The 23,715-nt window shown below is 39.1% G+C and overlaps 2 protein-coding genes across 2 annotated transcripts; one reads left to right on the forward strand and one right to left on the reverse strand.

Moving 5' to 3' along the window:
* The first annotated feature begins 5,556 nt into the window (after nt 1–5,556).
* cfap144 (cilia and flagella associated protein 144) lies at nt 5,557–7,234 on the forward strand. The gene is made up of 4 exons (XM_074634975.1): nt 5,557–5,767; nt 6,555–6,614; nt 6,803–6,906; nt 7,110–7,234. Exons 1-4 carry the CDS (start codon nt 5,635–5,637, stop codon nt 7,203–7,205), a joined length of 393 nt encoding a protein of 130 aa, XP_074491076.1. The 5' UTR covers nt 5,557–5,634; the 3' UTR covers nt 7,206–7,234.
* Nucleotide 7,235: 1 nt separating this feature from the next.
* Nucleotides 7,236–12,207, reverse strand: ebna1bp2 (EBNA1 binding protein 2). The gene is made up of 9 exons (XM_074634974.1): nt 11,976–12,207; nt 10,862–10,945; nt 10,430–10,602; nt 10,008–10,131; nt 9,533–9,622; nt 8,807–8,882; nt 8,494–8,599; nt 8,205–8,370; nt 7,236–8,074 (listed from the first exon to the last, which is right to left on the reverse strand). The coding sequence occupies exons 1-9, from the start codon at nt 12,072–12,074 to the stop codon at nt 8,027–8,029; spliced, it is 966 nt and encodes a 321-aa protein (XP_074491075.1). The 5' UTR covers nt 12,075–12,207; the 3' UTR covers nt 7,236–8,026.
* Between the last annotated feature and the right edge of the window lie 11,508 nt (nt 12,208–23,715).

Consider the following 23,715-nt stretch of genomic DNA (forward strand, 5'->3'; position numbering starts at 1 on the left):
TAGATAGATTAAAAAGAATGTCATTTGGGTAGCATTAAATTTCTCGCAAAACGTATTTGCAGTTGGAAATTACAAGTGTATAAACTTCATTTTATGAGACACAGGGCCTTATGCATCAACGTTCTCTTGAATTTCTCTTATATTTTCTGATAATTTTCCGTTAAGAGATAAAATACGAGGAGTCAACTCCAATGCACCAAACGTTCTTAACCATCCAAAAACATCTGCTCTCACCCAGGTGTGCAAAATGATGGATACCAATTGATTATAAACTGGAGATGTGTGGCCCCTAAACACGATACGAGAACAGGTATTTACACAGGCCACGCCCCCTAAACGCTATATAAGAACAGGTATTTACAGAAGCGACGCCCCTAAACACTATATGAGAACAGGTATTTACATAGGCAATGTCCCCTAAACTCTATATAAGAACAGGTATTTACATAGGCAATGTCCCCTAAACACTATATAAGAACAGGTATTTACATAGGCAATGTCCCCTAAACACTATATAAGAACAGGCATTTACACAGGCCACGCCCCCTAAACACTATTTAAGGGTAGTTGTTGTGCCCTGTGCAAATACTATGGCACATGCCCAAAAACTGGAGAGTTGCCACCAAAAAAAGTCTGTAAGAAGAAGAACTTCAGCAGTAGTGAAATTGAGGCACTGTTAAATAAACTTAAAGTAAACATGTGATGTTCCAGAGCGTCAGTAGGCGTTAAAGGAAAATCAAAAAGCATTGAAGAGCAGTAGGTAAGCCATTCAGAGGCTGAACGCATGCAATATCAATCAATGTTTTTTTATAGTCCATTGACATAATTAATTACACATTATTAATTCAGTTACATTTTAGATACCAAAATAAACCCTCAAATGTGTTAATATGCTATGCACACTCAAATAAAAAAAATAATTAAAACATTTACCACAGGGCTATGCATGGAGAAGACATAGTTTGCCCTTGGATATGTATACCATGTCGTACTCATCTTAATGTTGAAGGTTATACTCCCCCATCATGTGCTTATCACTGGTCATACTGGTGCATTTCCAATGAAAGCAGCTCTTTAAAATTCCATTCCCGACTGCGTTTGTGCAACAGAAATTCAATTTACATTTTTATTAAGTGGTGCTTGATTGAAAATGCTACAGCTTCCTTTGAATCTCCGTCACAGACACTCCAAGCAAAGGTCAGCAGCTACCAGAATGAAAAAAAAAAAACTACTGAGGGATTTCTTTAAGGTTAAAAACCTCCGCAAACATTTCCCCCTCTTAGAAAAATATCAGCGGCTTTCATTAGCCATCATACACGTGTTAGAGTGGATTAGATGGACTGTGACGGGAAAAAAAACGTTCACCTCTCGTTTGTTTCATGTTGGAGCAATGGTGGAGAAAATGGCTGAATAATACATGACATGGTGTTTTAATTAGCAGGCAATGGAGAGCACTCAGTAATTAAAACAGAGACATGTTAGGAAAGGTCAGAGGCTGGTACTGGTGCATCATGGGGTTAGCTTGATAGAGAGCAAGTGATCTGTGTGGAGGGAACACAGGAGTAAAGGCACTCATACATTATGTGTCATTGTTTGTATATTTCTAAAGAGATCTTTCTCTCCTTGTTTTGGTGTGTGAATGTGAAATATGTGGATTATAACTTTGATTAGTGTGATCAAAGAGTCTTTCTCAAACCTCATTACCGTTTCCTTTGCTCTTTTGATGGATTTTTATCTTGATGGTGTAAAGTTGTCCAGACATCCTAACAGCCGTGTTTCCATTGACATATTTTTATTCGCATTAGAAAAGCTGTATGGGGAGCAGCAAAAATCCATACAACTTTTCTCAATAGCAAAAAAAAGTTTTACGCTTGCTTGAAGTGCATTTGTTTAAAAAGAGTTGATGTGCTAACAGGATTATGGAAAGATCTTTGTCTGATAAATTTTGACGTAGCGAACATTTAACTTACATGACTGATCAGCTGTTTCTGCTGTCGGCGTCCTCTCGGATATTCCCATAACGTGCAAATGCTTGTCTTCTTCTCCAGACAACATGAAGCATGACCAATGCTAGCTGACATAAAAAAAAAACAATTAAAACTTGCCTAATTGAAACAAATTCCTCCAAAAGACCTCCATTTTTCTCTTGTAGATGGTTAGATCATGGATGTATTGTAATGGTGCCTTCAAATGGGGTTGTGTTTACCGTGTTTAAGAGTTTCGCCCATAAGAACGCCCCCTCATGTCTTATTCACGACCTCGGAAGTGGAAAGTTTCTGAAATTTCCGAGTTCACGATTTGTGACGTGTTTTTTCACGTTGACAGAAATGGCAAAAGTTATGGAAGAAATGTTTTCGGTGCATAATAAGTTAATATATTGTAATTTTAGCCATATATTGTTTTTCTTCGTAATTTTATAATAGGTCCGAGGAAAATGTTGATATTCCTAACGGCCTCATCTTTCTCCTCTGTCATGACCTTTGCATTTTCTGCATTATGTTACCCGCCTCTGTGGCTTCTAGACGCGACAGTAACGTTAATATTGCCGTTGCTTAGCAGCGGTGTTCTCATGACTTAACCACTTGAACGCCACCTATATTGTGTACATGACTTCTTATGTTGTAAACATGAGCTCACGAGTTTCATTTGAAGGCACCATTAGATGTGGATACTGGACCCCAAGATGGCGCCTATTCATTCCCGCTTGGTGCATACGCCAAAAACGTTTTCTAGCTTCAGGGTTTACTTCCAGGGTATGCGGTCCACTGAATATGCGCAGTAGTGTTTCTCCCGCTGGCCCCGCCCCCGAGTTCCTGCTCGGCCCACAGACTTTACATTACGATGACGTCACAGATTTTAAAATCACTTTTCTCGGCTCGATGAAAGTTTTACAACATTTGAAATGAAGACTTTGACGTGACTGCAAAAATACTCAATAAAAAAGATTTGGGGAAAAGTAAAGAGAGATAGAGAAAATAAGATAATGATTGTAGAAAAAAACATGGCATCCAAAAAATTGTAGATGAATATCAACACTCAGAGGCCGTCAAACAGTTCTGAAAACCATGCATTTCAAAATGTCTGTTGATGAAGCGAGCTGGTAAAGTGGCACAACAAGAAGCCATTTAATCACATCCTCATATCTTGACAGGATAATGCTTTCACCACACGTCACCTCACACTAGTCAGTCATTCGTGATTCTCCTCAGCCACATTAAAACCAAACAAAATGCTTCCTGCCTACAAAACACTCAGGGGATGATGGAGTCTACATCCCGGCTTGTTAACACACATTACTTGATGTACAAATGGCTCCTCGTTAAGTATACATGTTAGAAGGGGGTGAATGGGGAATAGTTAGTTGAAACCGTGTCATATTCGATCCACTCACAAACCACCATGTGTCGTATACCTTCCCTGGCGTGTGGCTGCACTGGATTTTGAACAAACTCACAAACTGGCCTTTGACTATTCCCAGCCTGGGGAACTCAAAAGCTGCCTTGACGATAACTCGGCCCGACACTGTGACAGGAGCCGGGGAACAAAGCTTGACACCGCGAGCCCTCCCATACATATTGCTCACTCTTCCTCGCGCACATACACAAACACCACAGGGGACTTGTCACCCACCCACACTGAAATCACTGAAATCTCCCCCTCCAGTGTTTGAGTTATTACCTGTTTCAATTATATCTTTCCCGCCGAGCCAATAAAGCTTGAATTGGGTTATGAGATGGGAACCAAGAGCCGAACACCTCAACCTTTATTAAGCTGTCTGTTACTGAGAGAAGTTCACACACAACCACACAAAGATAGGAACGGGGAAAACAAAGTGATTACTTCCGTGAAGAGCAGATGGGACAGAGTGAGGGAGAAAAGGCTGGAGGAAGAGGAAGAGGAAGAGGAGGGGAAAGCGAATGAAAGGGAAATGAAATGTGAGGAGACAAGTGGTGAGACGTCATCAGCAGGCAGCGCCAGATTGTAACCGTAGCCTCGGAAGTGTATCAGTGCACCCAACAGCAACCACCCAACCAGAAGTACTGTTTACAAGATGTGAAAGTACTGTTATTTGTGTGTGTGATCCGTGACACCGCAGAGAGGCCGGGGAAGTCAAGTGTACTCCGAGACAATGTGAAGAAATGTCACTCCATTTTTTTTTTTCACACATTGCACGGTCACAAGGTCACTTGTTCAACTCGGTGATACTTAAAAGTTTGTTTCTCGTTGGTGTGAAATGCTTTAGCTGTTAGGTCAGCAGATGCACTCGTACAGGCTTGTGGACATGCAGTGAAAGTGTGTGTGTGTGTTTGTGCAGATGTCAGACTTACAGCAGCAGCCTGCAAGAATGAACTGAGAAAAATGCCTCAACCGTCATTTGTCACCCTGAGAGAACATATGCAGGTAAAAATGACACTGTACACAGGCTGGCTACATTTTCTCTCCGTCTGGATGTATTCATTCATTCAGTGCTCTTCCACTATACTTTTTGATGGGTTTGTCATTTTCAACATGACACAAAACAGCAGTAGTTTCAAGGAAAAACAGTGTTCATTGGGATGAACAAATAGCTTCTGGAAGTCGGTGAGAAAACTGCAAAGCTCTGAGACTAGAAACTAGAAATGCCCAATATCTAGTCACACAGTAAAGAATGTTGCAGAAGTTCTATATCGAACACTGTACGTATTGCTGATGTCCGTCTGTAAACTAGAAACTTTCCAATAAAGCAGAGTTTTAGAAAAATAGATATTTCTGTGGGCAAAATGCTGCACTGAATCCTCGTTCAGACAACACATTCAAATAAAAAATGAAAAGACACATAACCTTGGCATGGAGGTTTTATTTTTCCTGGTCAGAAAAAGATATAATCTTGCCAAAACTTTAATTTTGTAACAGATTCTTTGATATTTTATTTGAGTTTTTGTCTGCTAGCAACAATTAATAAATGTAATTTAATATTTCTGGCACTCCTATTTAAAGACGTTGCTAAACGATGATGGTAAAGAAGAAGGCAAGAACATATATTTATATATAAACACACATATCTGATGAATATGTGTCATAAACTGAAAGAATGTTCAGTTTCCTGAACAGTGGAGCAGACGCCTCCTTAGAGTTTGACAAAGTTGTCAATCTTACAAATCGTTTTGCAACAAGTAAAGTTTATGAAGATTGGAGGGGTATGTATTTGCCCAAAAAATATTGCCATAAATCAAATAGGGATAAATCATGGAATAATATAAGGTTAATAAACAAGAAACATTTATGAAACTTCTTAGTTTGCTGATGGTTCCTAGTGACTTCACAGTTTTATTACAAATAGAATGTATGTTTTTTCCAATTTAATTTTTCATCAACTAAAATGCCTAAAAAACGAGTGTGAGAGCACTTTGTGCAGCACTTGAGTAAATGTACTTAGTTACTCTATACCACTGCTGAGATATCTGTATACTATCTCATGCATGTATGACTTACTGTTCTCCATCAGCTCCATCAACCACCAAACCTGAGCGCGCTGCTCCACCTTGTGCTGGAGTCACGTCACTGCAGCGAGAGACAGTGTTTACAGTTGCTAGGTGACGAATCCAGGTGTACTAACTCCCTCACGCCATCGAAAGCCTCTCTGTTTGGCTAAACATGGCAGGAAAGGAGAAAGTCGTGGAGAAACTGGATGTGGTTCATCAAAACGCGATTCACATTGAGACGATCCGGAAAGAGCAAAGACACCAGATCCTCCACACAGAGTTCAGCATCAATCCACACCGGAAATGTAAGCAGACTAGTCTGTCCTCCTTCACCTCCTTTGTCTTCTCTCTGCAGCTGCAGATAGAAAGAGCTCTACCTGAGATTACTGTTGTTGTTGATAGTATGATAGGGATTTTAATGTCTCACAAAAACTTCAGCACTCTGTCTCTCTTTTATACACCAGACAACTATTATTACATTTTGTTTATGGTGCTCAGAGAAGACTTTAAGCAAAACATATTATGATCAGTTTATATGATATTGTGTTAGTTTAAACTAACAAACAGTAACTTTATATAAAGTATATGCATGCTCCACCTCCAGTAACAGCTGCGCACGTGTCAAAGCATCCATAATAATATTACAATAATATTTATTTATTTTTATTTTTATTTTATTTGACAGGGACAATACATAGGCATTGTTACACTTAATTAAAGTGCAAGCGATGCAAGGTATATAGGACTTCTAGCCATAGCTAATTTGCAGACCTTGTCCCTGATTAGGCTTTTAAGAAAAAGAAAATAAATAAAAAAATTAATAAAAAATACAGAATAGCACATCTTACATAAAGTCACAATATGATGTATATAACTCTGTGAAAAGGACCATTCTGCCAAACATGTACTTTAATACTTTAAGTAAAATTTGCTTGAGGACATTTACTTGTAACAGTATTTTTGACAGAGTGGTATTTTTGGCACTTTATGCCATTATTGTTGTCTATTAATATATCCGTTGTTACATTAAACTGTATATATTGCATTGTATATCGCATCTTTTTCTCACAATGTGTGTCCACTACATTTCAGTACATGTCTTACCAGACAAACCCATGTCTAGGAAACCAACAGAAGTGATTGCAGAGAACTGTAAGTTTACAGATTCACTTAAAACTAAATGAAAATGTTTTGCTCTGCTCTTCTACTGTATTAATAACAGTTAACTAACACTATCATATTCCTCCAGACCCCTGTGATCCAAAACAGGATGAAGCAGTTATAGGCAATGAATGTTTGAGAACATCTGCGGTACTGATCCTGCCTTTTCCCTTTTCCAGCGGGCTTCATCGAGGCCTTCCACCATGCTCGCCAGGAACCCACCAAGAAATATGCATTGCCACAGACCACGAGTCAGGAGATAGGATGGGTGTCAACCCCACTGGTGAGGAAAACACTGCTTTGACATTTCATTGGAATTAATAACCAAACTGCAGGAAATCCGGGTGGCATTGTGAGCAGAGCCCAGAGACACCACAGAAGCATGAACTTATGCTTTGTTTTCTGGTCTTTTGTCATGGTCATTTAAATCTTTATTGCCAAATCTAACTAAAATGCTAATTCAGTCCATTATTTTTTTTTCCCCAGATCCCATCGAACCGCCATGACAAGAGAATAAATTTCAACAGATGCAGCGCGGACATCACCAAACACAAAGAATCTGCCCTGCGTTCGTCAAATTAAACAGAAAGAATGTAAATCTCCAAAACAGTGTTTCAAACCTATGTTCAGATTTTATTTGTTTATCATACAAACATACAGGCGTCATCACTGGCCTTTTTTGCATTTCCATCTTAGCGAGCTAAGAAAATATTACGTACACTTGCACAGGTCTATGCAAAGCACACTTACCCATCACATACTAATCATTAATGAATAGGAAAGGGCAAAACTAACAGCTGCTCAATATTATAAAATGTCATGTCACATGGGAGAGAATCAATGAGTCAAGGAGCTGAGATAGAAAAATAATAAAGAAGAGTACACAGTGTAAATTAGACAGCAAGGAGGCTGAAGTAGACTTGAGGTGTAATCAAAGGAAGTGGTTTTTAAAACCACCTATTCAAATGGGCACGTGGAGAGTTTATTATTCCATAGATAAATATATATTGGTCTATAACAACTAGAGGAAAAGACATTTTCTTAACATTCAAATTATTTCTCTTTTTGGAGAACAGATAAGTGGTGTGGGTAGCTCTATGTAGTCCACTCTCTGGTTTACCATTTCAGCAAAGGGAGATTGTTTCTTCACCAGTCATGTACTTCAAATGGCTTCCTTAGCAACATGTCAGGACGTCTTTCTCTCTCTGTGGCTTGAAGGGTCCTCCATATCTATCCAGACACATTTTATGGAAGGCAAGTTGTACAGAAAGTGTAGAAGAAAAGCCCACGTTCTCCTAAATGTCTCCTGATGTATATGGGGGAGAGACTGGGGAGCAGGTGAGGGAAATCCTGCCTAGAAACAAGGTCCAAGTCCAGCCTATTGACCAGCCTCGGTCAGTTTTTTAAGAGCGAGACTTGATCTTCTTGCGCACAGACTTGCCCGGGCGTTTCTGAAAAACAAAGAGGGCAAAAAAAAAATATTTAGCTTCTCTACAGTAAATCTGGACACTTTATAATTTCCTTCCGTAATTTTTCTGCATTTATTAAATCAGTCAGCAGTGTTTTATGTGTGTGACTCACATTCTGGTTGCCTGCTTTCTTCCCTCCCTTGCTGCCCTTTGCGTTAGCCACTCTGGCGCGGAAACTGGAAACGTCGTTGTGGCTCTCTTTGGTGTTCCACTTCTTTCCGCTCTTCTTGCCTCCGAAGCCAAACCTGTTATCCTTGTATTTCCTCTTGGAATTGGGCCTGTCAAGTCAACAACATTTTTTAGCTTTTTTGTGAAAATGCCACAAACATCAAGAGTTAAAAATATATATTACGCTTGATATTTAAGATTGCAGTGTGCACAGCTGAAATATAACACCGTACCCTTTCTTGGCCGCCGTTTTGTTGGCCGCTGCTTTGTTGGGGCCCTGAGAAGAGTCTTTACCCTTCTTCTGGTCTCCATCCAAGAAGTCCAATTTGTCGGTCATTCCTAGGAGGGAGGATGAACAGAACTCTTAAATCTCAATTTGAAAACATTCTCACACATTAATACTTTGTGGAACAGTAGGTGCAGTTAATCTATGTTAATAACCATCAAAATTTTACAGCAATACATTACTTAAAGTTATAAGTTTTTCACCTTTGAGTGCGCAGTGAAATTTATGGACGCATAAAACCACAGTTTTAAAAAACTCACCTTTCTGGTACTTCTTTACAGCGGTCATCATAGCCTTCTTCTCTTTCTGCCTCTTCTGAATCACTTCTACTTGGACCTGGCATTCATTCAAAATTCATGTTAATTCTTCACACCAAAAGAGGATATTTGGTCTCTTATCAGTCTCAGGCGAAGTAGTCTCGAATCAAACGTTGAAACCTCATAAGAAGTTTCAAGATATTTACTATCAAAAGCACAACAATTACAGAGGCAGTTGTTGTTGTCAATGAAAATCTTGTGTCATAAGCTCCCTCCAAAAATGTGAATTAAATATGTATAAAAGAAAAAACTAAATGAGAATCTAAGACATACAATAGTGCAAGTTAGAATATAGGGATAAAATATATCATAAATAAATATGAAATAAAGGAACATCAATTAGTGGTAGACTGTAATTGCAAATAAATAAGCTCCATGTAAACATGAATGTACTCAATGTACATGCATAATGAGAAGTATAAATATATATAGGCTATATACAGAGATGCAAACAGGTTGTAAAACCTGTTGCTGCTAAAAAGAATATGCTGGTCTAGCATCTGTTTTTGCATACTTTTCATTATCATTACACACCAATGATAACCAGTGTAAAGGCAGATCTCTAGTACGCATACTGTACATGGGTAACTGTAGACAAGACTGGACCCCCAAGAGCAAGACGGTTGAGACTTATAAGAGTAAGAACCTTTGAAAAAAATGGGGACCAACCTTTTTGCCAAACTTCCTTTGATCGCGTATTTTCTTGGCCTTCTCAGACTTCTCCAGCATCAGCGTCTTTGAGATCAGCTTTTTCCTGATCTGGACAGAGGAACAGAAAACATCTTTGTTTGTGCCAATATTTGGATTCAAATCTGAAAATAATATTACAACAATTAGAAAATAACTAGTAGTGGTGTTACGGTACATGTGAGGCTACACATCAATCTATCCAGTACACCACACTTAATTTAAGATAACCAATTGAATTAGGTTTAATTCTTTTGGTCAAGATTTGGAAAAACTGAGTTAACAGCTGTAAGTCTTGCAGCTATGCTTTCTGTGAGTTTTTGTTTTTTCTTAAACAAAATTATATACAATAGAAGAGTTATGAAATTGTGAGCTTTGAACCTGTTGTTTTGCTTTTACTACATTTGTCAAAACTGCACACGTGTTAATTGAGTGTAACATTCAAGAACCAGCTCACCTTCTGCATCTGCTGATCGGATTTGGCCATCTCTGCGAAGTAATCGTCGGGCCTCTTGGTGGCGATGCCGTGCTTGCTCAGGAGAGGCAATGCATCCAGAACTGTAGCTTGAGCTTGGCGGTAGCTATAGGTGAACAAACACAGAGATGTATCATGACGGGGTTAAATAATGCCCTCTGCGGCAGGACTAGATGTTTTTAAACATGTAGAAAACTCCTTATATCCTCAAACGCATACACGTGCTGGTGCACTTGTAAAACTAAAAAAAATATGTAGCAGTAATTATTTTGATTAGTGGAAGAAAACATTAGATGTAGAATAAAGAAATGAACTAAAATGTCTAAAAGAGTCACTAAAATCTTCAACAGTGATGTGAAATGACTTTTTTTCATCACATGTTGCATCAAGTTGTGGTCACTCACAAGAACATCTCTCTGTGGAAATCATCCTCTGCCTTGACATCTCCAGGTTTCACACTTGGGGCTTTCCCTTCAGCTTTGGCGATAACGTCTTCAGCAGGCAGGTTGGTCATATCCAACCTCTCCACCCAGGGAAGGTCTTTACGGAAGCCAGCGAGGCACTGTTTCAAACCCTCCTGCATCACAACACACAAGATAGTGTTTTAGCAAAATGCAAAAGTAACAAGAAGTAAAATGTTAAGTAACTCAAATGATTGTAGTAGTTGCAAGATTTGTTTGCTATTAACACTTTTCATATTTTTTACAAGGGCATCACTAAAATCTGTTTAACAATAATATTAAACATATTTCCTACATGCCAATAACTAACCACTCATAGAAATATACAACATTTTGACAAGAATTCTAACAGTTCAGGATTATAAATTCACTCACCACATTGTTGACAAACTGTTTGGGTTTATTCACCAGAACGTTCATCCCTGGTTTCAACAACCCCTTGGCAAAGGCTTCTTGAAGCTAAAGAAAACACAATCTGGTTAGTTATATATTCTCTTACATATCTTGTTGTGCAACCAAACACAATAACTGCCAATGTATAATAACACATACACAGCATGCTAAACCAAAGTATTACATCAGAATCAGGTTTATAGCAAAAGTAGGTAAAAGGAATTTGAAAAAGCACTTGCTGCAAAAGTCAAGAAACATATATATAGAATAATTTACAATAAATGACACAATTTTATAGAAGAATATGTAAAAAGTATTTGTTTTAAAAATGAAAGAGTTCTACAGTTTTGCACAGAAATATGCAAAACTGACCAGGGAATGTGCGAAAGTTCACAGTATGAGGTAACGTTATAAAGAATATGTGCAATGTACATGTATATATGTATATGTATATATATGTACATATACACATATATATATATATATATATATATATATATATATTTATATATATTTATATATATATGTACATATTTATATATACACACACACATATACATATATATACATATACACATATATATATATATGTGTATATATGTATATATATATACACATATATATATACATATATATGTATATATATATACACACATACATATATATACACATATATGTATATATATATATACACACATACATATATATACACACACACACATGTATATATATATATATATATATGTATATATATATATATGTATATATATATATATATATGTGTGTATATATATATACATATATATATATATGTGTGTGTATGTATATACATATACATATATATATATATATATATATATATGTGTATACGTACATACACATACATACATATATACACATATATATATACATATACACATATATATTATCTCACATAACATTACTGTAAACAAGTGTTCAGTCTGTCTCATCTACAGTTTTGCATCAATCAGCCTTTTGGTCTCAGTAGTTTAACAGCAGTTTAACAGTAGTTTAACAGTAGTTAGCTCTGGCTGGCTACCGTTAGCCTCTGTTAGCATGTCAACAGTTCACTCACCGCATCGTCTGATAGTTCACTGTTCTCGTCCTCTGACTCCTGTCCGAGCAGCGACTCCTCTTCCTCTGCTGAATCCATACTCCTGCTTTCGATAATCATAAGAGGACAATATGTGATCTAGTGGCCTGTAGACGTGAAGAAGCCTGATGTGAATCAATGTGGATACAGATCCTCCTCACATGTGTAGCCTACTGAGCGTTTCACGTGGGGAGGAAGTGACGCCACGGCGTTGAGTGTTGTACCAACACAGTCCGGCGGAAAAGATGTGTGAAATCAAAGGTTCCTCCATTGCAAAGAAAACGGTTCTGTATATTCTCTAATAATTTGAAAATATCGCAAGTGTGTTTTTCTTGGAACCTTTACCATCGTATTGCTTTTTTATGTTATTGAAATTCCCTTCTACTCATAAATATAAGTGTATGTTATGATGTTAGGATTGCAGTTCTCTAAGGACTGCAAACTGTTATGTTCCATGGGTAACCCGGGGTCAGGGGTCAGCAACCTGCAGCTCTTTGGCCCCTCTCCAGTGGCTCCCTGTGGATTTATTAAAAAAAAATTGTATTTATCATTGTTATAGGTCTACGGTACGACGGTAGGACGGAGTATTAGGGCCACATTGAGGGAAACAAATAACTAAATCTGAGATTTCGAGAATAAAGTCATAGGTTTACGAGAATTATAATTTTTTTAACTCTTGGAATACATAACTAGCCACTCCATGTAAGTCGAGCATTAGAAAAGGGGTTAAAAAACAAAAGTGGTGAAATTAATTTGATGTGTGAATGCTCGAGTTATCAGCGGAAAGAAATCAATACAGACCAGTGTCCTAATTGCTGGTGATAGTAAAATAACTAAAGAAAAAGGAGAAAAAAATACAAACTCAAAGAGAAAGATGTAATGCTCATAGCAGCCTCAAGGTGGTGGTCAATGGCAACATGGCTGGAATATTAGTATGAGCATCACATCTTTCTCTATGGTGCTATGTTCCTCTTTTTCTGTAGTTATTTTGCCACTACCAGCATCAAACTAGGACTTTGGTGTGTGTTGATTATACTTTAAATTGATGACGCTACCATTCACACATGGATAAAGATGAAATTATTGCAGTTCACAGGGTAGTGGTGACCATGTTAACTTATTTCACTTGAATTTCCTAAAGTTCTGTCTTAAGCCAGTGGCTGCTTATTGATTATCTCCTCAAAAATAGTTGTAGTATACCGATCTACTGTGAACTTGCTCAGATTTCCCTGCATTTACGCACATTTTGATGTTTCAGAAGTCAAGGTATATATGCATATGGGGCCATCAACCCCAAATGTAAATGGTAAAAGGACTTTCATTTATACAGTACTTTTCTAGTCTTCTGACCACTCAAAGCGCTTTACACTACAGGCCAGCATTCACCCATCCACACACACATTCATACACTGATGGCTGAGGCTGCCATACAAGGTGCCAACATGCCCATCAGGATCTAATCTAAATATTAATTTCATTCATTCAGTTTGGGGTTAAATAAGCTCAAGGACACTTGTGACCAGAGGAGCCGGGGTTCAAACTGCCTCTGAGCCACAGCCGCCCCAAACTTGAAGTAGCCTACAGTGAGAAAGTCAGAGTTACTGTGTCCAATCTGCAGCATTCTCATTGTAAACTGTAGAGAGAGGATGAGAATCACCTTCCCTTTTATGTTGCATAAAGATGGTTTGTATTCATCTTTTGTACTCACGTAGCTGTCGTGTGTGGAGGGCCTGCAGTTAGAGCCAGTGTGTGCACATGCTGAATGCTAATGCTGTGCTATGGCCGGTGACCATGGAAGTAACTTGACTTTTCTCAAAATGTCACTTGAAAGGGATTCTTCTCAAGTGGACAAGTAAGGGTCTCAACCCTACCAAGGACTGTATTAAGAGTTATCAACCATAATAGTGGACATCTATCCACCGGACATATTACATTCAGTGGGCAACCTCTGGGTCTGAGAAGTGAAGCCAATGTGGAAGTGCTTTAAACTTGCATTCTTTCTAACAGCCAGCAGGAGGCGACTCCTCTGGTTGCAAAAATAAGTCTGATTGTATAGAAGTCTATGAGAAAATGAGCCTACTTCTCACTTGATTTATTACCTCAGTAAACATTGTAAACATGAGTTTATGGTCTCTATCGCTAGTTTCAAGTCTTCTTCAATACAGCATGATGTTCATTTAGTAAATTATGGTCCCATTTGCAGTCAAATAGACCATAAAGCAGGGTATGGTTTAGGGCGTGGCTACCTTGTGATTGACAGGTCGCTACCACAGTGTTGTCCGGTCTGGGTGATATCTGTGTTTTCATGTTACAACTTTAATCCTTTCACAGTGTGTTTTCAGTTCATGAAAGTTAATTATAACCTTTTTGGTTGCCTAAAAATGTCTTATTCAGTGTTCAGTTGTACTTAGCTCCACCCTCTTGTGTCACTTTTGGTTGCAAAAAAACAAGTTGGCGACGGCCAAAATGCCAAACTCGAGGCTTCAAAACGGCAGTCCACAACGTGTGACTACGTACACTTCTTATATACAGTCTATGGTTGCATTACATTATCATTGATTGTTGGGGCTGATACATGTGACATTTATAGTAAGACATATCATGTAACACAAGACAAAAAACATGATTTAGGTGATCTGTATCTTTTATCTGAAATGCCAGACAGCAGATATAAACAGAAAACAGATATACAATTCAAGCCCTAGAGTGCAAAGCAGCCACAGGACTTCATTTCAACCATATAGCACAGTAACAGACCATCATGCTTCTAACCAGAAATTCTAGGAAGTAGTAGGAAGTCAGCTGCAGTTGTTGTAATAACAGTAATTTCCTATTTTGCATTGTTCTACTTGTTGTCTATGTTTTTTTCCTGTCATCAGTCCGCTGAGACAAATTGCTGTTTTTTTAAATAAACACAGACCCTGTCAAAATGCATGTGAGACTGACAAAAAAATACAAGAGATTAAAGTTCATTGGGCGCTACCTGTGTGCCAGCTGGTGTTTTGTCCTGTTCTGTGTTATCCTGTGTTATACTGTATGACAGAATTTGTGTGTAGTCAGAACAGGACACAACACCAGAGTTTCCTTGTGAATTAACAATCAAACTAGTTATAGAGACAACATCTACCCCCCTACTTCCGGCGACCTTGCTCGGACCACACCCATCTTCAAACTCAGCCTTTATTTTGATCTGAACTACACACCTGTAAAGTTTCATAACTGCATCGTGCACGGTTGTGACGCTGTCGCGGTGACAAAAACTGTCCATAGACAGACAGATAGACATATAAACACCTCAAAACAGCTTCTGGGTTAGGATCAGGACCACATTTCCTCACTACACCACACTCTGATGCTATTATATCTGAGTTATTGACAGTTTGAGTCATTATCTTTTTGACTGTGGTTTTCAGGATCGGACCGGAGCACCTTGACCTGAAAGAGGGTGTGCAGCCGTCTTCCTCATGGCAGGCTCATTTTTGTTATAACTGCACCATGACAGAGATCCAGTATGTGTTCCACATGGTATTTTCCCAATGGGAGAATGGCTTTTTCAAGTTATACTGACATGCTTTTGATTTGACAGTAGTATAGAGTAAAAAAGTTATTTTTTTCTAGACTTAATGTGTATGGATATATTCGCTAAACTCCCAGACAGAAAATTATCTTTTCACCTCTTTTCAAAATGTCAGAGACATTTAGTTTGGTATTACAACATGCAAATTTCATTTATCTCAGAGCTCAGTAGGCTGGATAAGTGACTCTAACGCTAATACCAGATAGACGCCGGATAGACAGAAGACTGGGAACTTCTGTGATGAATACCACTGTTCATTTGAGATGTCATCAGTCTCTTTTAGTGGCTTATCCTCCCAGTCCTCAAAGCAGAAACTCACTGATCCCCCTGAGAGTGACTTTCTCTCCATTCTGATGGAAATCAATATTTACGATTTGTACTTTGCCACTCTTAATTCCTCCACTCTCTGCATGGTCAGATCCCCACTCTGAGATGTCTTCAAAAGGAAAAATACCCTAAGTTCCATTCCTGTCATCATAATCGCTTGAGCCAGACAGTAATGCAGTCCATTGAATTCGCATCTCTCTGTCACTCTTCATCTCAGCGCGACGGGCCGCTTCCTGACAGCAGATTGAAAATAAGTTGAATTCACTCTGTCAAGCTCCTCTCTTAGAGTCATTCTTGGCTAGCGGCAGCTCGGGACAAAATAAGAACACAGTCATGAATGTCTGGGCCTATAGCTGGATGAGTGGTTTAGCTCCTACGGGACTCAATCAGCCTGAGAAGATTTGGGGATGTGTGACTAAACAATGGTCTGCTGGATAAATTACTGGGAATACTATAGGTCATTTTGTTACCATTTTGTACCGATATGTCCTGTCTTGAGTGGATGCTGTTCTTGGACCTGACAGAGCCATTGAGCATCCAGTGTCCACCTCATCCGAGCACTGGGATGAGTAAAAAGCTCACATCAGGCCTGTAACCAGTTGTTTGTGGGAATCATTTGAATATTATCTGTGCAAGAAGTGGGCAACCTCCGGGGTCGTGAAGTGAAGTCAATGCTGAAGTGCCTTAAACTTGCATTCTTTCTAATAGCCAGCAGGGGGCGACTCCTCTGGTTGCAAAAAGAAGTCTGATTGTATAGAAGTCTATGAGAAAATGACAGGTCGCTACCACGGCGTTTTGTCCGGTCTGGGAGTTGTCCGTGTTTTCGTCTCACAACATTAACCCTTTCACAGTGTGTTTTCAGTTCATGAAAGTTAATTGTAACATTTTGGTCGCCCAACAATGTCTTATTCAGCATTCAGTTGTGCTTAGCTCCACCCTCTCGCGTCACTTCTGGTTGCAAAAGACCAACGTGGTGACAGCCAAAAAACAAAATGCCAAACTCAAGGCTTTAAAATGGCAGTCCACAAACCAATGGTCGACATCACGGCGACTACGTCCACTTCTCATATACAGTCTGTGTGCAAGGCTATATTTCATAATGGTATGATTGGCATATTTTGGCATCCTGACATGGTTTTTGTACAAGGTGCCACTCCTTTTGGCTGTTCTTTTTCTATGTTTTGCAAACCAACAGAATAAAAAGCACAGTCTTTTCCATTCTAAGGTTAGAGGCAAAACTGTCTTAATTCATTGCACATTGAGACTTTGGTTTCCAAGTTATATAAAACACTTAGCTCTTGAGGATTGCGTATAATTGCCCCTAACAGAGTCAAGAAGATTCATGAATGGCTTTCCTGATGGTTTTTGGTGGTCTTTTATGGATGTTTCTAATGCTACTGCAATTAACCGACAGTAAGTGAACAATAGTGAAGCTTTGCAGAAGAGACAGGCGGGGACATTAATGTTCCTATTGTCAGAGTCTCCTGATGTCCTCTAACATTTCGGTGAAAGTGAGGCATCCAAGTACAGTATGAATATGTTGCTGCTGTTGCAGTTTTGTTTGATTAGTGTGTATTATATTTGCTCCTTTACAGTTCTGCTTCTACCAGGAAACTACTCTCTGATATAGCTTTTGCAAAAAGTCCATAAATAGAAATGTAGTCAGTAGAGTCCTTGAAAGAAATTGCTGTGGAGACAATTTTTGCTAAATTCTGGACACGTCTCTAACAACGATGTTGCTATTGTGTCATTCTCCAACCTCCCATTAAGCCAGTAGATACAGTTGGTGCAGTGAGGACATACAAAATACATCTGTGCACTGATACTAAATTTCCAAATAGTCCTTGTGAACACATAATATACCCTGACCAGATGACAAAGTGCTTTATAATTCAGCATAGACCATCAAGCGCAGTGCTTTGTGGAAACCATGTCCACAGAGCATCCGAGTGTCAAAGTAAGGGCAAGTTGTCCCGGTATGGGCATGCAGCCCAATGTCCTCCTCTCTCATGACTGGGAATTAGACTTATACTGCAGGAAGGAAATACACAGACTTCGTATAACTCCCATCATTGTAAAAAAGTAATTTATGCATTGACTTAAATCACAAGAGACAGCATTTTTATTTATCAGAGGTTCTCCAGATGGTCTCCTTTTGGGCATTTTAAAGATCCCCTGGCTGAAAATCAGTTTGGGCTTTATAGAAAATGTATTATTAGGATACATTCACATGGAAAAATCCCATTTTATTAGCAACCAGCCCCCAAGAATTGTAAACAGGAAGTTGTTTGTGCCTTTTACTGTGATACGCCTCTTTTCTTTTCCTTTCCTTTCCTTTCCTTTCCTTTCCTTTCCTTTCCTTTCCTTTCCTTTCCTTTCCTTTCCTCTCCTCTCCTCTCCTCTCCTCTCCTCTCCTCTCCTCTCCTCTCCTCTCCAGATGGAATATTATATCTGTTATATGTATCCACAGTTTTACAGTGCCATGGGTGGAAACAGTGTGCAGGACTCAAGATGTTTTTTATGAAACATCTGCATTTGAAAAGAGTGGCAGGACAACTGAAAAGGCAGAAATGTTGTGGAAGAGAAAATAGATGTGACCTACTCACTCACATTTAATGTATAAACTGCATTCAAAGGTTACTTTAATTAAAAAATAAGCAGAGTGGTGGTGTTTGCTATGAGGGGCCTGTGAGAGGTTCTGGGTGTCTTCTCATTGTATGCACATGGTGTAGCTCCTCTTCTGAAGGTGGATGTGATAAGAGATCCTTTTAATCAATAATGGAAATTTAACATAAAGGTGATAGTGGTGCAAGCTGACCACAGCTGGTGAGTTGCAAACAACATGTCCATACATAAACATCTACTTTTCCTTCATAAGAAAACCAATAGGTTCTGTGGTTTATCCAGGTAATAATTCTGAAGGACCAGTAGCAGCCCCTATAGGCTAAAATGTTTATTACACCCCACACAAATATACAGATATACATATACTGTACACATCTATCATCCTGATGCTGTTGTTGAGGGGGCAACATTTTGTTCAGTTTTCAGTTTCTGTCCAGTTAATCTCTTTTCACTTCTTCACCCTTTAATAAACAAGCACAGCCTGCACAGAAGGAAGAGGTTAGATCTAGCTGTCCCTAAGTATATTTTTGCATTATTTCAAAACAGTTGCATTCTGTGGCAGTGTCATGCATATAATGTCTTAACCCCTCACCACTACTTCTAATGCTTTATATGAGCTGCAACATACCTGCACAGAATGAGAAATAATAGGCTTCATAAGGCTGCATGGTTTGCTTTCATGGGAGTGTTTGACTCTGCAGCCTATCAGTGTGTTATTCCCCCATACAGCCAGGTGTTCTATTGCCCAACCGAGGCATTTTATGTATCAGCACTTCTCTGTGACTTTCTTAATTCTCTCCAATCCCATCATCAGCTTTCTCCTTGTTTAAATGAAGTGAAAATTGCATACTTGCAGTGCAGTGTCCTGGTGGATCACTGGGCTAGGACACACACTGAATACAGTAAAAAAAAAAAAATACCACCCACCATATTGACAAAAAAACTACACAAAGCTTTCAGATGCACAAAACGTATAAAAAGTGAAATAAAGGTGAATTTTTCTTTCTCTTAAAACCATCTTCAGTACAATTTACAGATAATTCAAGAGACTTAAATAACATATCAGACAAAGAGCAATGGCCAACAATGTAGAAGGTGAGAGGAGGTAGAAGGTTTTATCCATAATCAACTCATTGGGCCAAGTCGCCAAGAAGCCTATAAGGGCATCTAATTGAATAGCTTAACAATACTTGTACTGTATGGACATACCTATACATCTATCCACACACAGAAAAATAAGAGAATACCCCCACAATACAACAGTCAGATGGGCTGGCTCACACAAAACTTCAGACATGGCTCACATTGTGGGAAATATATCATGAAAAGTGTCCACAGTCTAGTGGACAAACAGTACTTGTAAGGGCAACATGGAAGTCCACGAGGATGTGCGCTGTATCCACCTTAAAATGTCTCTCAAAACGTTTTAAAAAGTCTTAGATATGTTGACAAGCACACTAAATAAAGAAAAGATACAGCACAATATCTGAACCTCCAAACTAGAACATTGCATTGCAAAACAAACTGACACAACTTGGTTTCCTTGTTGGATCAAAACAATGTAGAAAAAGTTCTGGTTTATTTTCTTGTTTTGGGTGATTTGTGGAATCGTTTTGCATATCTTGTTTAAACCATTGTTGACTTTAACACAAAATACTAAAAAATATTGAGATGACATGGCAATTAAATTTTGGGCCTTGGAAAAACTTTGACAAAAAAATTTAATTGTTCAATTATTGTCTTTCCAGAGATCAACAAACACATGGCTTTCAACCAGGAGACCGGAGTTTGTGTCCCGAGTGTTATTGAGTTATTTTGATGTTACGTTAGTGATGTTTGTGACATGTTTTTTAGTGACATTTATGAAGTGTTACGTTGTTTACGAATGTATTTTACATCGTTTACGCACTTATTTTCACCCCAACCATGATGTGTTTCCTAAACTTAACTAAGTGTTTTTTTTTTTGCCTAAACCTCACTGCAGCTGTTACCATAGTTTTGTTGCATGGCTTAAGAAGGACATGCAAAATGACACGCAGGATGTCCTTGTAATGTCGTGCGATGCCTTCCCATGAGATCGGGTTGGAATCATAGACATAGGTGGTTGCTGAGCTGCGACAATGGAGGTCATCCATGTTTTAATTCATCTCTTTGTGGAGCTTTTGGGATTTGATCTAAAGAGCTCTCCTGGTGGACTCTAATTAAACGTTTAGAGGCGCCTTCCTTCCCTGCTTTCCTCTTTCCTGGCTTCCTCCTCCTCTCCCTCGTTCCTCCTCTGCGTCCTCTATCCTGACACTGATTAGAAGCGAAGAGACAAATTAATCGGGGGAGCGCCAGGTTGCCAGCTTTCTCTGACGGAGGACATCCACAGAATTTTTAAGGGAAATGCGACGTCAACTTCCATCAGTGCTAAAGGGGCAGTGTCTCTCTGTGTGTGTGTGTGTGTGTGTGTGTGTGTGTGTGTGTGTGTGTGTGTGAGAGAGAGTCCAAGTATGGGTAGGAGCAGCGTGGGGCCCATGCATAATCACCTTATTATATCCCTGTGAATGAAATAGTGAATTGATCTGATTAGAGGTTGGATGAAAAGAGAAGGCGAGGGGAGAGGCCTGGCATGTAGAGCAGCTCCTTCTGAAAGAGGAGGAAAGAGAAGTGGAGGGAAGGAAGGGAGGAAGAAGAGCGGGACAAGAGAGGAGGAAGAAAAAGAGGAGGATGAGGGAGAGGAAGGAAGAACAAGCTGAGCATAAGTAATGGAGGATGAGGAGAATGGAGGCTAAAAGAGGAGATGAGAAGTTAGATGAGAATTAAAAAAAGATATAAGGTGAATAAGAAACAAGGAGAGAGGACATTTTCATGTTTTGATCTGTCTGATTGCCTGTGTTGTAATTTTACACATCGGTGAGTAATGTCAGTCTCCATCTTTTCATCTCTTTTTTCACCCAAACCGCAACCACTACCAAGTAGTTTCTGATTGATTCACATGCGCTTCATCACCTGATGGAGTTTGCTATAGCTGTAATAGAATTGTAGAAGTTTCAATTCAAAATTGTATGAGCACTCTCTGAACTCATGCTGGATTAAAAAGTATTGAAAGTTAAAATCCAAAGTTTTGTGAATTGAGGAAGATTTTGTGTTATGATCAAAAGCACCAGAGAGCTACTAAATGGACCTCGAGGTGAGATTTTTTTATCAACTACTGTTTCAAAGATCGAGAATGAACTTTGAAACTTTTGAGCAAACATGGTTAAGAAGTCCTTAAAGTGCTCAAAAAAAGGACATTTCCTCATCGACAATTCCATGACAACAAAAATCAGCTCCAATTTCGCTCTGGTACCGCTCACACCATGAGTTTGAAGCATGCCCAAGCGAGATTGTGTGATCTAAACATTTCCAATAACTCCAGCGCGTTGTAAATTTCAAAAGTCATGAGTTATTAAAAAAAGATAGATGGAATCTTTTCCAAAATTCACAACATGTTTTTATCTAACAAAATATTCTGCTTCAATCCACATTTGTTGGCGTTTAGCCTTTCAAAAAACAGCATTTTCACTGCGGTCAAAAAACTGTTTGCTCTCATATTGCCGCACACAAAGGGAGGCACCTGTATTAACGGGCGGTCTAGCAGCAATCAAATGAAACTACCGAGTTACATTTATTAAACAAAGTTGATTTAGTAAAAAATGACTGGCTCATTTAATTTATTCAAATTGAGAATTTTGTTTGAGGATTAGTTTTTTTGGGCTCATACAATATGACGACAGACATTCGAAGCTCCATCCGAAAACCTCAATGGAAGCTTTGAGTGAAATTGGAGCGGGATGGAGCGGGAGATAAGGAGATGTTCAAACTTTTTTAAAAATCTGCTCTGCATCCCAAATCTTTCTGCTCGCGCTCCGTGAGCTAGCTAGTGGACACACACACACAGCTTCAATTCACATGATGGGTATCAATTGAAGTACTGTGTTGTTATCTGTATCACTTAAGGCTACTGGTATTGGTACCGGCAATTTTTTAAACAATACCCAGCCCTAAGAATGATCTTTAAATCTCAGGTTAATAGACAGAGGCACAGCCGGCCCAGAGCAATATCATCTCATTCTGTCTTAATTTGTGTCCCTGGAATTGTTCAGCTCTAGACAATTGTGCGCCTGTAAACATATTTACGATGAGGAACTACCATACTGTAACGTGGAACTGGAACATATACTGTACAACTATACTTCAGATAGTTGTGTTACCATATGGCCAGCCTTCACGTCAACACAAACTCTTTTTTTTACCTGCTTCTGTCCTTATTTTCCCTTAGAAAAGTCTGGATTCATCACAGATGAGTGTGTGCGCGCACACACGTACAACACACATCACCCTGTCAGCAATTCTCCGGGAGGCAACGGCAGTAGATCATAATTAGAGCCAATCAAAAAGAAGCGTACAGCCTGTTACTTCCTGCCAGCCAACCAGTTAGTCCATCTGGCCGTAGTTAGGGCTTCTGTGCTCGGCTAACTCTCGCACAACAGCTAATAGATCGCTTTCATTTATGGGGAATGACTTGAATGCATGTTCTGGCAGCAAACTGAACACACACATGGGTTCTTGACACCATACTTGAACACAAATCCTGGGGGGGTGGGGGTTCTTTTTGGCTACCATTTCATCCTCATTCATTTGCCATTTCTCACTGAGTGTTTGGTGTTTATTGCAGATCAGAATGCAATATACAGTAATCTGATACTGTATGTGGACTACTAACTGACTGTATGGGAGCGATCGATGACATTTTCCTCTCACAGTAACACCTCTCCCCTCTGCGTCTGTCCATCCCTCTACCTTTCTTTCTTTGTTTTCATTCTCTCTGCGCTCCTCTCCGTCTCTGTCTGTCGTCCTCTCCCTAGCCCACTCTTCTCCATCCCATCTCTCCTCCTTTCAGTGTGGTCCTCCCCCCAAATAATTGCCTTTCTCACTGACTCATTGTTCACTCATTTATCTCCCGTCTCCCCATGTTTCTGATTACTGCTCTCCATCCTTTTGTGCCTTCTTACAACTTCTTGCTGCTTCTCTGTGCTGTTGTTGTACAGTATGGCCCTGCAGACTTTTTTTTCCAGGTATATGTAGAGCCTTCTGTGGACCGACATTCCATAATTTGATTTTTAGTTTTTCTTTTGGTGCAAGAAAAAAAAAAAAAAATTCAAGCAATGC

This window comes from Sebastes fasciatus, chromosome 5 (assembly GCF_043250625.1).
Source record: "Sebastes fasciatus isolate fSebFas1 chromosome 5, fSebFas1.pri, whole genome shotgun sequence".
NCBI classification, from domain to species: Eukaryota; Metazoa; Chordata; class Actinopteri; order Perciformes; family Sebastidae; genus Sebastes; species Sebastes fasciatus.

Coding starts and splice junctions, on each gene's coding strand:
- cfap144 (XM_074634975.1), top strand. CDS start 5,635: ATGGCAGGAAAGGAGAAAGTCGTGGAGAAACTGGATGTGGTTCATCAA. Junction 5,768..6,554: donor CATCAATCCACACCGGAAAT/GTAAGCAGACTA, acceptor ACTACATTTCAG/TACATGTCTTACCAGACAAA. Junction 6,907..7,109: donor GATGGGTGTCAACCCCACTG/GTGAGGAAAACA, acceptor TTTTTTCCCCAG/ATCCCATCGAACCGCCATGA.
- ebna1bp2 (XM_074634974.1), bottom strand. CDS start 12,074: ATGATTATCGAAAGCAGGAGTATGGATTCAGCAGAGGAAGAGGAGTCG. Junction 8,883..9,532: donor AAAGGAAGTTTGGCAAAAAG/GTTGGTCCCCAT, acceptor AATGAATGCCAG/GTCCAAGTAGAAGTGATTCA. Junction 8,600..8,806: donor TGTAAAGAAGTACCAGAAAG/GTGAGTTTTTTA, acceptor CCTCCCTCCTAG/GAATGACCGACAAATTGGAC.